Here is an 18,009-nt window from a genome sequence, read left to right as displayed (position 1 = left end):
ATAGAATAATAAGCCCCTGACTTCAATGACCATCTCAACCATGGGAACCATTGATATACGTGTCGTGCACAGTTACACTGGCATGGATACATCATAGTGCACCGTTGTGTAAACTGTGAGCTTATATCCATGTAGGGTGAAAGATATGTGACAGTAGCATTGTCAATCGACAATATCTTTGCACATAAGAGAAGCCTTGCTTCGCAAAAAACGTGACAAAGCACTGTGCTATGAACAGTGGCTTCGTATGGAGTTTGCCCAAACGCTTTGCTTTGCACACCAGAGAAATCTGTTCCAACATGAAATGTAAAACATAGACGAAAACACATATAACTTGAAATTGACTAACCTTGTCGCCCACTCGTGGCTAGGTTTTTGGTAGTTCGGTCGAATCCCGCTTATAGCCATATATGTGAATAACTTGAGAGCGGTTGGATGTCCCATACATGTCCTCTTGACTTGGTTTAGTGGAATCTCTATTGAGAAAACTTGCAGACATGCTGCAAAGACTCCCAAATTTGTATGCTGATAGCATATTCCGAACTTCGGAAATTTCTATGCAGTATGTCGTAGAGCGAAGCCTTGCTTCCTAGAATTCTATTAGTAAGATGAGATAGAACTGATACTGAATGCTCATAGCAAACATGTACGCTTACTGACACACATGTGTAGAGAAGAATTGACCTGATCCAATTTCATAGAGAATCGTTCTTGCATGATTAAGTTAACACCACAGGACACAAGCCTTGCTTGTGCCTAGGAGTCATACCCTTGCATACATGATGTATACTAGCAAAAGGTCATGCCCGTGTAGCAAAACTGTAATTTGCCCATTTCCTTCCTGACAGAAGCCATGCTTCGGATCAACACCGGTTCACAAACTCAAGCCTTGCTTGACGGTTGTCGTCACACCACTCTTTGGTGTGTGTTAATGCTTAAACAATAACAAAAAAATTGTTAGGGCAGCACACACGTTTTTTGCATACCATAGCCATTGATCATATTCTATTAAAAAAATGTGTCAAAACCAAAATCGAAAGTTATTGCGTACCTTTTGAATTATGTGTGTTGAATTACCTGGCCAAGTATGGGCTTGTGTGTCTGATCTATCGTATTGAACAATCAAGTAATAAACACCCTTTGAGCCATGCTCCATGGGTGACACATGTTTACCTCAAGTTCGATAAGATCCGTACGTATCGTCGATCGTAAGTTTAAATACTTACTAAAAATATTAGCTTCAAGTATCACCCTCCTTGAGAGCTCGACTACGCCTAGCGGTGATTTTGAATACGATTGCATGCCTCTGCCTTCAATTGACCTCGGTGGTGGGTCCTTGGTTCCAAGTCCTTGCTGCCTGCGAACTTCAAAGTGATGCCCTGCTACTCACATGTGTTGCATGCGTGTGAATGCGGATGAAAATTTGGAAGCAACGAGTTCCTACGGCTAGCGCCCATGGGATGGGTCCCCTGGCTACCCTTGAGCACCCTTCGGTGCCCGAAAAAATAAAATAAAGAATATTAAAATGTGAACCTGTAGAAAAGAAACCATGGCGAAAGCCTGCAGGTGCGCTGAAGACAAAGGTTGAAGAGAACACTCCATGGCGGGCTTGACAGCAGGAGCCGCAGGGTTGAGTCATACTCCCCATGCCCCTACGCATCTAGCAAGGCTGCATTTTCTTCTTTTTGTGTAGGTCAAATTCTCCTCCCTTCTTGACTAGGAGGCAGTTTCTACGTTGCTTTCACCTTGCCGAGTTCGTCCTCTGTTGAGGCCCCCACTACTCGCAAGCCGCCGCTCCCATGGCCTTGCTTCCTACCGGCCTCAACATTGTCTTCTTTTGCTTTTTTCTTCAAGGAGCCATGTCCACGGCCTTTTCCATCCCAGCCTCCACGAGCTCCAAGCCTGCTAGTAGAGAGAGAGAGAGAGAGAGAGAGAGAGAGAGAGAGAGAGAGAGAGAGAGAGAGAGAGAGAGAGAGAGAGAGAGAGAGAGAGAGAGAGAGAGAGAGAGAACAAACTCTAGAGAAAGGGAGGCCATGCCTCATGCTGAGATCAAGAGAGCAACTGAGAGAGACCTTTCCGGGCCCTTCCATGGCTCCTCTCCCCTAAGCTCTGATACCAGTGAAAGGCCGAGGGGAGGATGAATGTTGGATCCTCCTCCCAGCCAACCTTTTATAGGAGGGCCCATGGTCCTTTGCCCTAAATGGATCCCCTATCCACACCTTCAGTCCGGCCCTTGGCCTAGGTCCCTAACACCCCTAGGTTGGGCCGTGCCCTCTAGCCCTTGGCCTGACATGGAGACTGAGGTTAATAACCATACATAAGCATAAATGGGTTAAATTCTATGGAAATATGATTTGGACTATTGTAAGAAAATTCTAAAATATGCAGATAGTATTTCCAAGCTATTTGCATCTTACTAACATAGGCTCATGGCATATCTTTAAGTACCCAATTTACTCCCTCACTTTGTCCATCTTTTTGAGGATGATCAGCTATACTTGAGTTAAGAGTAGTCCCAAGCTTATTGAATATTGCTATCTGAAAATGGCCTTTTTTTTGTCTCGATTGCTAACAATATTAGATGGAAGGCCATATGACTTGTACTTGTTCTCCATGAATAGACATGCTAATTTTGGACCCTTGACTGTAGTCTTTGTAGAAACAAACCTATACATCTTGGTCAATCAATATACCACTACCCAACTTAGAGAGGTGGCCACAATCTATCATAGGTAGACCGACAATAAGGCTCATAGAAATGCTTTCCCATTTTCCCTCAAGAATCGAGCTAATGGATGTAAGAGCCCGCCTACCTTAAGATGCTCAACTTTTTTCACGTGACACTTTTGGCAATGTAACACGTACTCATGCATGTCTTTATGTAAGCATGTATAGTAAAATTGCATTTTAACTAATGCATACATCTTCCTAATACCAAGATGACATGTACTTAGACTGTCGTGACACTAAAATAAATTTGGCACTAGGTGTCTAAGTACATGGGTACACATACCCTCCCCTTGTTGAGTAGATACCCATCCTTGATAGAAAAAGTCATCCATCGTTGTAATTCTGCTTATGAAAAAATAGAACTGTGTGTAGAGTGAACGTTTGTACTAACATTATAGTGAGAAGGATCTCTCATTTCTATGTCACTCCAAATCTACATGTACAATAGATAGTGCTCACTCTTCCCTCAAAGAGAGGCCAATAATTTACTCTTAATTTTTGTGAAAGAAAGAGCATTCATTTTGAGCATGCGGCTTAAAGCGTTAGCTACCACGTTATAGCGACGTTTATGATACCATAAAGAATAATCCTACTCTTGAAGAATCTTTTCCTATCTAGCCTTTTGACCCTTAAAGAATGTTTGATTGGAAAACCATTTAATGCTCTCATGGTCAAACACAACCTCAAACTCTATACCATATAAATAATGCCCTCCTTAATATTGTTGATCACTATCTAATTTCTTACTTTCAAAGGCAATTGGTCTACTATCTTGAAGTAGTACTGCACCATGGCCTTACTGCTAGCATCAGCCTCCAAAACAAAAGGCTATGTTGGATTCATGATGTTCAACAGAGGAGAAATAGCTAAAATTATGTTTTGTTGGATCGACGATGTTTAGTAGAGGAGTAGTAGCTAAAATTGTCTTAAGCTTGTCAAAGGTGAGTCAAAGCTACTGACGAATTTGATCCTTCAATTGGTCAATCATAGGCACAACTATCCTCTCGGAATTCTTTATAACCTTGCAATAATAGCCATCCATACCCAAAAAAACTTGAAGCTCCTCCATTTTTTTTGGGAGAAGGCCACTCTTTAGACCCTCAACAAAAATAATATGGCCAAGATACTTGAAGCTCCTCCATTTTTTTTTTGGGAGAAGGCCACTCTTTAGACCCTCAACAAAAATAATATGGCCAAGAGTACTGGGTCGAATGAAATCCTTACCATTATAATTAGTTTGACTAAACTTAGATATTGGCTTGCTTATAGGCTTACTGTTTGGTTGCACAACTATACTATGTTGTATTTCTCACGTTAGAGCTGAACCTGATGATAAAACATCAAGAAAAACATCATTGTTCTTACACAAGACTTGATTAAGTTTATCACTTTGACAAAAGTCCGACTTTTTATCTTCACATACAAAAAAGCCATACCACAAACAAATATTCTCTATTTCATTTTCTTTTTGCCAACTGCAATAATTGCAACTGTGTTGTACATATGAGAAAGGAAGAGTAAACATCCCACTAATGGAAAACATGATTTCCATCAACCTCAAACTGAAGAGTGTTATGCTAATGACTATGCTTGAGAGTAGGTCCAAAGCTATGCAACAAGTTTATGTCCAAGAACTACATCAGTTGTAAGCAAACACTCGTGTGGCTTTGTGGAGTGAGAGACTTCCACCTACAAAAATTCAGAAGATGAATTTAACTACATTAATTGGATAATGTGCAGGGCCTTGTCCTTACCTTTCACTACTTTGTTGACACCGAACATGCACGGGCACGTTAACCCTTTAACCCAGGAGAAGCTATATTCTAACCTTATAGTTTGCATTGCATAATCATAGATTATAAAAATATTTTATGTTCTTTGGACTGACATAGGGGGGCCCGACAGGAGAGAGAGAGAGAGAGAGAGAGAGAGAGAGAGAGAGAGAGAGAGAGAGAGAGAGAGAGAGAGAGAGAGAGAGAGAGAGAGAGAGAGAGAGAGAGAGAGAGTCCTCTATGTTGCATGGTTGCATGCTCATTGCACTCACCTTGTTAGGTGTTGATGTATGAAGGGTTGCTCTCCTTGAATAGCCTCTAAGCACCTGATCGTTAAGGGGGAGAGAGGGAGAGTCACGTTCATCTCTTGGAAATATGCCGAGCAGACAACAATTGCTTCAATCACGATCTCATTGCTTCCAGCCTTCTAGTCACATCCTTCTAGTTGAAGTGCAAATTCAAACTTTACAAGTTTGCATAAGTTTTTTTAAATAATAGAAATAAATTTGCCTTTTAAATTTCAATTGGTCAATTGAAAACGTAAGAGTCCTTTGGAGCTCAATGTAACTCCTGTTTTTTTTACTTATTATAAATTCCAAAAGAATTACAAGAAATTGTTTTGCACAAGTGGTGGGGGTGGGGGTGGGTTTAACAAGGGGGAGCAAAGTGACAAGAAGAAATGGGATAGGCGGAGCCCTCTACGTGCTCGTTAACCAAATTCCAATGCGCTCGCTAATGCTTTAAAACTGGGGCATTCATGCTGAAGATTTACGCTCTTACAAGCAATGGCGTCCTCGCTCATCACCAGCGTGCGCCTTCTTCTTGTGCTGCTCTTCTTGTTGGTGGGCGTCCCTCTCTCTGCGTTTGCAAGCTTCAGTCCTCTTCAGCATGACTCCTCCTCCACCTCCTCCTCTGATGCTTCACAGGTCTCATTCATCTTAACTTGTTGTGGGCGCCAGACACACACACACACACACACACACACACACACACAGAGAGAGAGAGAGAGAGAGAGAGAGAGAGAGAGAGAGAGAGAGCATCACTCACCCTCTTCATTGAATCTCTTGTATTGGTATTAATGTAGGTATACATTGTGTACATGGGGAGTGTAAGCGAGGTCTCTACCTTGGACATGGCTGTCAATTCTCATATCAACCTTCTCTCAAGCTCCTTGGGAAAAAGGTTTTCCTTATTCTTAACTTCAAGGATGAATTGATCTACTCCATGAAAGCAAGGCTCAGACAAAGCACAAGAATGACTTTTTGGATCTTAGCAGACATCTTCAAGCTATTTTGGCTTATTTGATCAATTGCACATGATTAACGATGTTTTAGATAACAAACCCCAATATTACCTCCTCTAAACATCTTCTAATCCATTGTCATGCGCCCCTTCACTTACATTAGAGGCTTAAAGTTTTCAAAGTAATTGTCGGAACACAAAATTGCAGGATACTGAAATACTATGTAAATAGGTGCAAATTTGTGACTTAAAGGCACTCTTAATTCACATAGTGCTTCCATCAAACCCTAACATTGCATAAAACTATGTAAAGCTTTCATAACCCTAGTAAAATTTAAAAAATAGAGAACATGAGAGCTATGTAGAAGTTATCATACTATAAATAGAGAGCTAATCTTGTAATAAATTTCAAACATGCAAAATCTAAACAATTTTTGGGTGAATACTGACTATAAAATAAGTGCTAGTTAATCTTTGTAGGTTGAATGAAGCTTGCCAACCAATATAAATGGTTTTCTTGCATGGAAATTATTATGTTAGAAATCTCAAATAAGTGAGGCATTCACAATATTTTTTGATATAGATCTTGATATGTTTGGCGCGAAGTTTATGTCTATGCACTTATAACCCTTTTTTAAGAGAATTTGTGTCCAATTGGCTGTTTTCTTGGCTATATTGAGCTTTTTTTTGGAACAATGTACCAAGGATTTCAAAATTACTAAAAAATCAATACAATTTAGTAATGCTTTTAAAAGAAAACTTAGATGCATTTCAAATTTTGCCAATAAGATTAATTTACACTTGCATTTTATTATGTCAATTTCATAAATGTTTTTTTCCTCAAGTTTTGACCATGTTGAAATTTATTTTACAGTCAAGAAGCAGCTCGAAGATCTCTTGTAGCAAGTTATCACAAGAGCTTTAGCGGGTTTGCAGCTAAGCTCACACAGAGAGAAGCTCAAGCTATGAAAGGTACCTTTTTTTTGAAAAAAAAATTTGGGGAATCAAGAATCTTGTAAGGTATAATTTATATCTTCAAACACATCTCTCACGAACACAAAAACATTTTGATATTTTTCCAGGCAATCCTAGTGTGGTGTCAGTATTCAAGAGCCAAAAGAAGCAGCTACTAACAACTCGTTCTTGGGACTTTGTTGGTTTAACTGCATCTAGTGCAAGGAGCCCTACAGTCGAGAGTAACCTTGTCATTGGAGTAATCGACACTGGTACTTTTACACTTAAATCAAGCCCCTCCATAACAAGCATGGTCTAGTATCAAAGCTTTGCTGTCAAAGCTTTGCTGTGAAGAGCAAACTCCTTCTACATCAACTCCAAAATGATTTGTTTTCAAACTTGACATTAATTAGGAATGATATCATATAAACAAGCTTCAAAGCACATATCACAAAGAAAAATAGGTGCAATTGATAGTATAAATGCAAATGGTTTCAAAAGTTCATGATAGCATAAATCAATCTATGCTACAATAAGTACCTTAGGAAGAAGATCAACTGAAAGTAAGCCTTGTATACAGGTGTTTGGCCAGAGAATCCCATGTTTAATGATACTGGATATGGACCTGTATCTTCCACTTGGAAAGGAGAATGTATGTTGGGAGACAATTTCACAATTCACAATTGCAATAGGTGAGAGTTTGAATATTGTCAATGTATCGGCCACATGCACTTTCCGACCTGCATAATTTATTTTTAGAAAAAGGCAAAAGCATGGAAGTGAAACTCTCTTGAAGAAAACATCTTTTCATTCATAGCTATCTTATAAATACAAGGATTGCTTGAGATTTTTTTTGAAATTTATTTATGCCTTTTAAATAGAAAGTACTCGATTTGAGTTTGGTACAATAGCTAGCATAGGTTCATGTGTTTAATTAAACAAAATAATTATCATATGTAATTCACAAGAAGTTTTGGACAGATTCTCACACATTATGACTTACCTCAACATCTTGAGCTTCGGTGAGGGAGGCATGGCATACCTAGCTAGGTATGCGGTGCCTCCCAAACAGAAGCTCATGATGTTATGTATTGTATGAAAAACATTGAAAAAGGCTCCCTTTTCCTACATGAGAAAATTTCTAAATCTTCTTGTGTAAAGATTTGGATTAAGTATTGGCGACATGAATTGTGCAGGAAACTAATAGGGGCAAAATACTTCAAAGCAGGCATTGAGCAATACGGGCCACTTGATAACACAAGAGACTTTATCTCACCAAGAGATAACAATGGGCATGGGAGCCACACAGCATCAACCATATTGGGTTCAGTGGTGGAAGGGGCAGATTTGTATGGGTTAGCCAAAGGCACAGCAAGGGGAGCAGTCCCCTCAGCAAGGCTTGCAATCTATAAAGTGTGTTGGGCATATGGATGTGATGATGCAGACATCCTCGCTGCTTTTGATGAAGCTCTACATGATGGTGTTGACTTCTTGTCCATTTCTTTGGGAAGCTTCTTTCCGGTCCTATACGAAGAGGATAGCATTGCCATTGGTGCTTTCCATGCCATGCAAAGAGGGATTGTCGTTTCTTGTGCTGCAGGAAATAGTGGTAACAGCATGTGGGCCGTCAATGTCGCCCCTTGGATCATAACAGTGGCTGCTAGTAGTATTGATCGCCAATTCTACTCCCCTCTCACACTTGGAAATAATGTTACTATCAAGGTACATTTTCAAGTGCACATCATACACAAAAAAACTACATTTTTCTTTGCCTAGTTTTGCTTAATTTTTGAGTGTTTGCACAATGTAGGGCACAGCTATCAATACATTTGTCATGGAGGATAAATGGTATCCTTTAATACCAGCAGCAGAAGGAACTTTTGACAATAGCACCGACGATCTCAAGTGAGTGTAATTATCCCCGTGTTGTAAGCTATATTGTATCACAAAGCTTATACAACACCAAATGACAAACTAATTACGTCAATAAATTGGAACTATCAACAAGAAAAAGAGAATTAACTACCAAGCAATTTCTAGCTCAATCATATATGTTAGTAATGAACCCTTTGCACTTGTAGCTTTTGTGATGTAGGTGCTCTTGATCCCAAAAAAGTGGAAGGAAAGATTGTATTTTGTGAAGAAGGTGGTTTTGGTGGTGTGGATGAGAGTGTTGTGGAAGGTGGAGGAAAGGGACTTGTCTATTCAGTGGAGGAAGATTCTGTGGCCTTTGCTTTTCTTCTCTCAGCAAGCCTTGTAGGCTACGCTGAAGGGGAACAAGTTTACAAATACATCAACACAACAAGGTGTTTTACTTGCTCTAAGCTTAGTAAGACTTGTGTGTGTGTGTGTGTGTGTGTGTGTGCGCGTGTGCTTACAAGGAGAAGGAGAAGGTGACTTGATTTTGTGAATGTATATACAACAGTGAGCCTGTTGCCAAGTTATTGCCATGTGAGGTATCAACAAAGGAAGAGGCCCCACTGCTTGCATATTTCTCCTCTCGAGGTCCAAATATTTTCACACCAAGTATCATGAAGGTTTGAATTGTTACGTATCTCTCAAAATAAGGCAAGATATGTTAACCATAATTTGCTCATGCTAATGGTTTAGTGAGCATGTTCATGGGAATTTTTCTTTGTGTATGTGTTTGTGTGTGTGTAGGGATTCTTTCAAAAACTATCACTAACCTCATGTTGAATTATGGGTGGCATTGTAGCCGGACATTTCAGCACCAGGAGTAGATATACTGGCTGCGTGGTCCAAGAATGATTCAATTACAGAGTACCCACCGAATCTCGATCCAAGGCGCCCAGATTACAACATCATCTCAGGCACTTCAATGGCTACACCACACGTCACAGGGGCGGCAGCTTATGTCAAATCCATTCGACCTCACTGGGGTCCATCTTTCATCAAGTCTGCTTTGATGACTACTGGTACTTGCCAAATCCCACTCATGTACATAAAAGTCACACACACACACAAAAAATGAGTCCTCGAGTGAGTGTCCAAGCATACAATAAGTATACAATGTCTATGCATTCACTACTAATAAACTTGTAGGAAGTAAGTGGAAGCAAAATTCATGTACACACACACACACAAATAAATTATGCTTATCATGGCATAAGTGTAGGCACAAAATCTCCTTAACTTTGTTTTATAAATTTGGCAAGATGCTTCTCAATAGCTTGTCACTCGTACAAGATGGTTAGTACACCATCCACATATTTTATCTCAAATAATCCTAATGTATCTTGTTGTCTTCAGCAACACCTTTTGATCCAAGTAAAGATGCAAATAAGGACCTAGAGCTTGGATACGGTGCTGGGCAAATAAATCCAACAAAGGCAACAGACCCGGGGCTTGTTTATGATGCAGGATACTCAGATTTTGTTGCCTTCCTATGCACACATGGTTATAACTCAACCACTGTAGCCTTGATAACAGGTGAGACAAACACATACTGCCCAAAAGAGACTACCACACCTGCCATTTTGAACTACCCGGCTATCTTTGGGGCTTTTACTCTTGACCTCAAGGGTGATTGGTACACCACATCAAGGATCCTAACAAACATTGGAGACCCAAGCAACTTGACATATACTGGAAAAATAGATGTGCCAACTGGCATGGAAGTCACGGTGGAGCCAATGTCATTATCTTTTACTAGCTTCAACGAAACAAAGTCATACAATATTTCCATTCGAGCTCTTGGCCTTGGCGTTGGAACAACAAGAGTTCTTTCTACTGCTTTGATTTGGTATAATGAGATTTATTCGGTGAGGACACCTATCGTGGCATATCTTGTCACTTTCTAAATAAACCTATGCGCATTGTCCAGGCTTGAGCTAACAAATAAGCAACCATCCTTCCAATGGAAAAAGTTGAAATCATAGTATTATGTTGTTTCTTGATAGAAGAAAAATCCTTCTTTGGCCTTGAAGAACATTTGTATTCACCTTAACAGGTTTTCTAAGACCAAACCAATGCTTAGTAGGGCATGGATTTATTATTGAGGTTTAAATGGTCCTCTTTACGATTCTTGCACCACATCAAAGCTCACCACACATTAAATTGACAATGTCTGCTAAACGTTCGTGGCTTTGATTCTTGTCGTGTTAGCAATAACATCTCTAATACAAAAGAAATGGTGATTTTTGTATTTTCATAAAAAATAAAAGAGGCAATTACATCAACAAAAGATTTAAACTGCATTTGAGATGGACACAAGATTTTCATTATGGCAAAGACAAGATTAGCTCTCGAGCAATTTAAGTGCAATTTGTAAACTTCTCATAATTGCTATAATGAGTGTACAAATTGTCCTCCAGCTTGAAATAGAGAGAATCATCTTGGTGAATGGAAGGAGCTATTAGGATATCAGAGCAATTTATCAAGAAAAATAAGCTCAAGCACTTGCTCTCAGACATATAGCACCTCACTTGAATAGTTGATCTTTTTTTGGTGTGCAAGGTTCTACATTGTTTTCATTTCACTCCTCTTAATATGCTAAATGCATGTAGTGACTCTGGTTTGGTGCATGAGGGAAACATAGGGCATTGCAAATATGAAGAGGGCATTAGCTGCATAGCTTATCTCTTCAAATGTGCAAGGCTTTTTTTACTAAAGCTAAACCAATCTATTTTGGTATAGCTGGCATGTATGCAAGGGGTAGGCAGAACATATCAACTCGCAACAACTCGAGCTTTTCTACAATGCTAACGTATCACGTCATGGGAAAAATGTAGAGGCTCACGGTTTATGCATCACACCAGCCACATTGGCCCCTCTTACAAAAGCATGTTCTACTCTCAAAAATAAGACTGTACTCAGCCTTGAGCATGCCTCCTTGTCTGCAATTTAGCAACAAACCTTTGGGTGATCACATTTAGAGAGAGACCCTTGCTTTGGAATGAAAACAATCCAGATCTTCTTTGCCCTACCAATTTGTGGAAGAACCGTACAATCAACATCTCTACCTTGAATCTCTGGCAAGTGCACCACACGTAGAGATCCTTGCTTTGAATCTGTGATGAAAACAATCCGCCCTACCAATTTGTGGAAAAACCAACATTGTATACATCTCTGCCCCGAATCTCTGGCAAGTGCACCACACTTAGAGACCCCCGATGAAAAATCCAGATCTTCTTTGCCCTACCAGTTGTGGAAAAACCGTACAATCAACATTGTATACATCATTGCCCCGAATCTCTGGCAAGTCCACCACACTTAGCATACATAGCAAAAAGTATCCACTGCCTTAAGTGCACATCAAGAGAACACATCTTTGATTGGAAGAGCACCACACTTAGCATACATAACTAACAGCAACACGTATCTTGAGAGTATCCAACTACCTAAAATGCAATCCAAGAGACAATAATTTTGACCGGAAGCTCCAAAAAGAGCACCACACTCGGCATACACACTAACACGGTCCTTGAGTATGTGTCCTTCTCAAGTAACCTCCCACTGTGAACATCAACATGTATCCTAGTATATAACAATCTCATCATGCATTTGCTTGTCCATACCAGCTTTTTGTATGATGTCCCATGCCTTCAATGTGAAAACGTAAGTGATTGCATCTCAAGACAAAGCCTCACTCTACATTTGCTGGAAATAGCCTGGCCCTGTTTGTATCGGGTGTGCCTTTCTTTATGTTGCTTTATTCCTAGAGACCATATCAGAGAGGAAGCTCATCAAAAACTCCTGTTGCTTTCAATAGTAATATCAGATATGACATGTAAGTTGATCGAAGCATGCCAAGCACAATTTTTTCCCCAAGAGCCTTCAACTAGCAACCTAGTCATAAATGTGTTTTGCCCATGTCAACTCAGTTCTGTATTCGCAAAAAATAGCTCAAAGCTTCCTGGACCTGTCCAAGAGCACTTGATTATCAGTGTCATCTTCATAATGTTATTTGTCTATATCCACACCTTTCATTATGCCAAATAAATTCAAAACCCACATATAGTGATTGGAGAGAAGGCTTAGCTTGCACCTCATTCGTTGATAACAATCCAAAGCTGGTAGCACATCAAGCGGCTATTGTGCTTTTGAAAGTACACCACACTTGGCATCCATTTCAATCAGCTATGACCGAAGTGCGACGGCGCTTTTCAGCAACCCATGACTAACAATCTTGACTAACTTCGCTTGGCCAAGTCTAACATCTTGCATTATGCCATATGCCTCTAACGAAAAGTGTAGGTGATCACAAGGGGAGAGTGTCTTTACAAACATGTTGAGAGTAAAGCTCTATAAAGCACTCAAGAGCGTCTTTACAAAAGCTCTATAAAGCACAACATTTTTGTCACGACACAGGTCTTGTACCTTAAGAACTAGGCTAGGCAAGGACTACAGCCACTGGCCGGGCTAGGCAATGTGGACAGGGGATCCATCTAGGGCAAGGGGTTAGGAGCCTATCCTATAAAGGAAGGTTGGGAGGAAGATCTACCAGAGCCTAGTTGCTTAGTTTCTTACACTGGTATCAGAGCTTGGTACTCTCCTCCACTCTCTCTCTAGACGTGGTCATCTTTGGCCCTAAAAACAAGCCCCCTTTTGTGAGAACCACTACTTTTTAAAGGCTTTTTCAAATATAGCCGAATTTTCTTGCCTAATCGGGCAGTTAGCCCCGTTTTTGAAAAGGAGGTGTGGTGCATGAAAACGAGAGGAGCGGGGCTTGAACAGAACGCCCTGAGGCTGCAAGAAGTGGCGCCATCCCCTCGCGGCCATAGCCGGCCTATGTAAGTACCTTCTGCTCATCATCGGGTTTGTCCTCATGCGCTCGCTGCCTGTGCATAAAACAGACGGGAGTTCACATTCATAAAAGCCTTTGAAGGCCTTTGGCCCTTCAATTGGGTCTTGGCCATTTCTCAACGGCCCTTCCCACGGGTAATCAAGCAAACTAAGGCAGTCGAGCAAGCTACCTCCACCGGGAAAAGCCCCTCGATTGTCACGGCTTCCAATTGTACTCGCATCAGCTTCAACTTGTACTTGATTACTACAGAAATTTCCAGAACCTGCGTGTTCAGGAGAAAGATCAACAACCACAATTCGTTGTTCGACAAGACTAATTCGGTAATCGGGTGGCCAAAAGCTTCTTTGATAGGACGTCAAGCTTCATTGACAACAATTTGTAAGTTTTCATTCAAATATCCAACATCACGGATTGTTCAAAGCTTTACCGACCAACCTGATTAGCACGGCTAATTATCGGCTATGGTGCAAACTACGGCTACGGGAGTATTTTTTGAAATCAAGGCAGATTTAGCACGACGCTTCACTGCTACGACACGGAGTAGCTATACTTTGTCAGGGCGCCGGCATCAAGTATTTTTTTCTAAGTACTTCTTCTACTGCACTGTGTAGCCATGGATTCGGATATCAACATGACATTCGATTTTGAGCAAAGTATTCCCGACCCTGTCAATGATGGCTCACGGCCGGATACTCTCAAGGAGAGTACCCGCGATGCTACGGTAGGAGAAGATACTTATGAATTGCTCGATATTCAAGAATTTCGTGCTCTTCAGACACGCATGACGGCCATGGACGAAAATTTTAAGGCTTTAAATGAAAATGTTACTAAACTTTCTAATTTAGTCATTCAATTACTGCAACAGCAGACCAAGGGTCCGGGTGCCCCTCACATGCATGAGCACGTTGGAACACAAGGGCAAGGCCCAATTAATGAAACACTGCATACTCTCACTGCCAAAGAGGTAGATGATTTATTGAAAAATTTCAAACCACCAGTTTTCAAAGGCGAAGACTGGGACCGCAATAAGGATGCAGTGACCATCTTTCTCAATAAATGGGATGGAATTCACGCCTTACGGCGCACTCCGCATGCAGTAAGACCTCTGGAAACGAGCCTAACTCTGGAAGGCAAGGCCCACAAATGGTGGATGTCTCTCAAGGAGAAGAACATCATACCACAGAGTTGGGCAGCCTTTGAAACAATGTTCAGCAAGGAGTTTTTGCCTACCAATGAGGCAGATTGGAATTGGACCGATTGGGACACATGTTCCATGCGCCAATATCCATCACTCCTTGAATATATCTCTCACTATCGGGACGTTATCCTCAAGTTGGAAGGATTGGATACTTTTCAACAAGTACGAGGGTTCATACACGGTTTGACTCCAGAACTTAAGAAGTATGTCAAGACCCAGGACCCTAAAACACTTGAGGAAGCCATAGTGAAAGCACATATTCATGATGACCCTGATGATAAGAAAACACATCACAATCACGTGCCTGCTAGTACACATAATAATACACGCACTCAGTACGGGCACAATAAAAGAAAATTTATAGTTGCTAATTATGAGGCATCTAAAAAACCCAAGGGGTCCAAGGGTCCTCTCTCTCCTGAGGATTTTGATAAGGCCAAGAAAGAGAAGCTATGTTTTCAATGCTTAGGAAGAGGCCATGGCAAAAAGGATTGTCCCAAGGGGAAATCTGCTGCCCTGGGGAAGGAGAAAGCAATGCATACGGTGCAGCTGCTGCCTCTCGAGTCTTCCTCAAAGTTCTCTACAATAGAAGTAACACATACTGAGGTGGTGCATGAATGCTGTCTCACAGCTTCCATGTAGCAACAAACCTTTGGACCACATGAGTTAGTACGTATGCACAGATATCTGCAAGGGCACAAGGTGCGCATCTTGGTAGATGACGGTGCTACGCACAATTTCATCAACTATGGATTGATGAAAAAGCTCAAACTACCTCAAACTCCAAGTACCCACCGCTACAAGGTAGCAATGATGAATGGACATGATAGTGAAATTTAGGATACTCAATGCCGAGCTGTTCTATTGGAGGTACAAGGGTACTCTACTTGTTTGGATTTTCAAGTTATGAACATGGAAAGGGCTGATGTGGTTCTTGGTAGAGAGTGGTTGCATAGCCTAGGTCCATCACTGAAGCGTAGCTACGAGCACAACAGTTTGATGTTTGATTCCCATGGTGCACATGTGTTGTTGTTAGGAGAAAAGGATATACCATCATCACCACTGATTTGTAATGCTGAGCTGATGCAGCTCGTTTCTGATAATGAAATAGATCAAGTTTTCTTGTGTTACTCATTGTCTCATTTTCTTTCCAATCTTGAGTCTGTTGAACATTCCTCAACGCCGCATGCTTCTCTCTCCTCTATTCCACCAATTTCTAATTCTACACAAGCAAAAGTTGCAAATTAGTTACAAAAGTTGTTAAAGGAATTTCAAGATGTTTTTCCTAATAATTTACCACCAGGGCTACCGCCGACACGTTCTGTGCAACATGGCATAGACGTGGTTGCAGGCAGTAAGCCAATGAGTAAACCGCCCTACAGAATGAGTCATTCTGAAGCTGCTGAGGTGGAACGTCAGCTTGCTGACTATCTCAGTAGAGGGTTTATTCAACCAAGTTCTTCACCATGGGCCTCTCCCATTCTCTTGGTGAAGAAAAAGGACGGTAGTATGAGCATGTGCGTAGACTACAGAGGTTTAAATGCGGTGACAATTAAGAACAAATACCCATTGCCAAGGGTCGATGAATTATTTGACAAGTTAACAGATAAACGAATATTTTCAAAATTTGATTTGCGGTCAGGATATCACCAAGTCCGTATTCGGCTTGCTCATATCCCTAAGACTGCATTCCGAACACGGTTTGGACATTATGAGTTTTTGGTGATGCCCTTTGGGTTAACCAATGCGCCCGCAACTTTCATATCACTTATGGACAGTGTCTTGAAACCATATCTGGGCAAATTTGTCATCGTGTTCCTCGATGACATCCTAGTTTATAGTGCTTCTGAAGAAGAGCACTTACAACATCTCAGACAGGTGTTTGAGTTGTTACGTGCAAACAAGTTATATGCCAAGCAATCTAAATGTGATTTTCTCAAGGAAGAAATTCACTATTTAGGACATGTTGTTTCAGCAAATGGCTTGTACATGGATCAATCCAAAGTGGATACCATCCGAAAATGGCCACCTCCTAAAAATCTGGAAGAATTATAGATTTTTTTAGGCTTTGGAGGTTTTTACAGAAGGTTCGTCAAAAACTATGCTCACCTTGCTGTACCTATGACAGACCAACTAAAAGGCAAAGGAAGGTCTTTTCAATGGGGTGCCGCTCAACAGCAGATTTTTGAAACACTCAAGGATGCATTAGCTACAGCTCCTATACTAGCTATTGTCGATCCTTTAAAACCATTCGTTTTGGAAACGGATGCCAGTGACCGTGCTATTGGAGCGGTCCTGTTACAAGACGGACGGCCAATTGCATTTGAAAGTAAGAATCTGGATGCAGCTCAGCAGAATTATTATGCTTACGAACGTGAACTTTATGCAATAGTGTCTGCCTTAAAGACATGGCGTCACTATTTGTATGGTTCTCAGTTCAAGATTGTGTTTGACCATGAAAGCATCGAATGGTTTACACAACAAACAGATTTAACTCTCAGTCGAATGCCAGAGATTAATTCTCTATTGTTCACGGAATTTCGTAGTGAATTTCTAGATTCTCTCAAGGGCAAATATGAGCAAGATGAATCATATTCCAAAGTGTGGAGCCATGTTCAAAAGAGGGATCCTTCTCACTCCAATGCAGGTAGTGCACAGTTAACCTCCACACCTAGTTCTCCTTTATTAAGTGATGAACTACAACGATGGAAGCATTTTACCATCGACAATGGGTACCTACTCCACAAGGGGAGAGTTTGTGTACCGACGGACACTGACATTCGGCGCCAAATTCTTTATGAATGTCATGATAGTCCAAGTGCAGGGCACCCGGGGATTAGAAAAACTTACTCGCTCGTACAACGACAGTTTTACTGGCCAAGTCTCCGTGGTTTTGTTCAAGCTTATGTCTTGCATTGCCAAAAATGTCAAGTTAACAAAGCAGAGCGCCTGAAAGGAGGAGGACTCTTACATCCCTTGGAAATTCCCAATGGAAAATAGGAAAGTATCTCCATGGATTTAATAGTAGGTTTGCCAACCACTATACGAGGTCATGATTCAGTATGGGTGGTCGTAGACCGGTTGACTAAACTATGTATGTTTATTCCAACCAAATCAACGGTTAAGACACCAAAACTAGCAAAATTATTTGTGGACAATCTGTACAAATTATATGGGTTGCCAAGTAATATTGTTAGTGACCGTGACCCAAAGTTTAACAGTCACTTCTGGCGAGCTGTATTTAAACGATTGGGTACACAACTAAACCTCAGTACAGCTGACCATCCGGAAACAGATGGTCAAACGGAACGGGTTAACCAGGTGCTAGAGGATATGCTTCGAGCATA

General features: G+C 41.0%; 1 protein-coding gene across 1 annotated transcript; it reads left to right on the top strand.

The window, feature by feature from the left end:
• The first annotated feature begins 5,240 nt into the window (after nt 1–5,240).
• On the top strand, nt 5,241–10,852 carry LOC147451910 (subtilisin-like protease SBT4.3). Its single transcript, XM_086518850.1, has 11 exons — nt 5,241–5,428; nt 5,587–5,684; nt 6,619–6,716; nt 6,827–6,970; nt 7,279–7,390; nt 7,895–8,420; nt 8,509–8,603; nt 8,780–9,004; nt 9,124–9,235; nt 9,415–9,634; nt 9,969–10,852. Exons 1-11 carry the CDS (start codon nt 5,288–5,290, stop codon nt 10,517–10,519), a joined length of 2,322 nt encoding a protein of 773 aa, XP_086374976.1. The 5' UTR covers nt 5,241–5,287; the 3' UTR covers nt 10,520–10,852.
• The last annotated feature ends 7,157 nt before the right edge of the window (nt 10,853–18,009 follow it).

The sequence above is a fragment of the Adiantum capillus-veneris genome, chromosome 8 (assembly GCF_014529385.1).
Source record: "Adiantum capillus-veneris isolate H3 chromosome 8, ASM1452938v2, whole genome shotgun sequence".
NCBI lineage: Eukaryota > Viridiplantae > Streptophyta > Polypodiopsida > Polypodiales > Pteridaceae > Adiantum > Adiantum capillus-veneris.
Note: the sequence above shows the minus strand (reverse complement) of the source record. Positions and strands in the feature narration are given on the sequence as shown.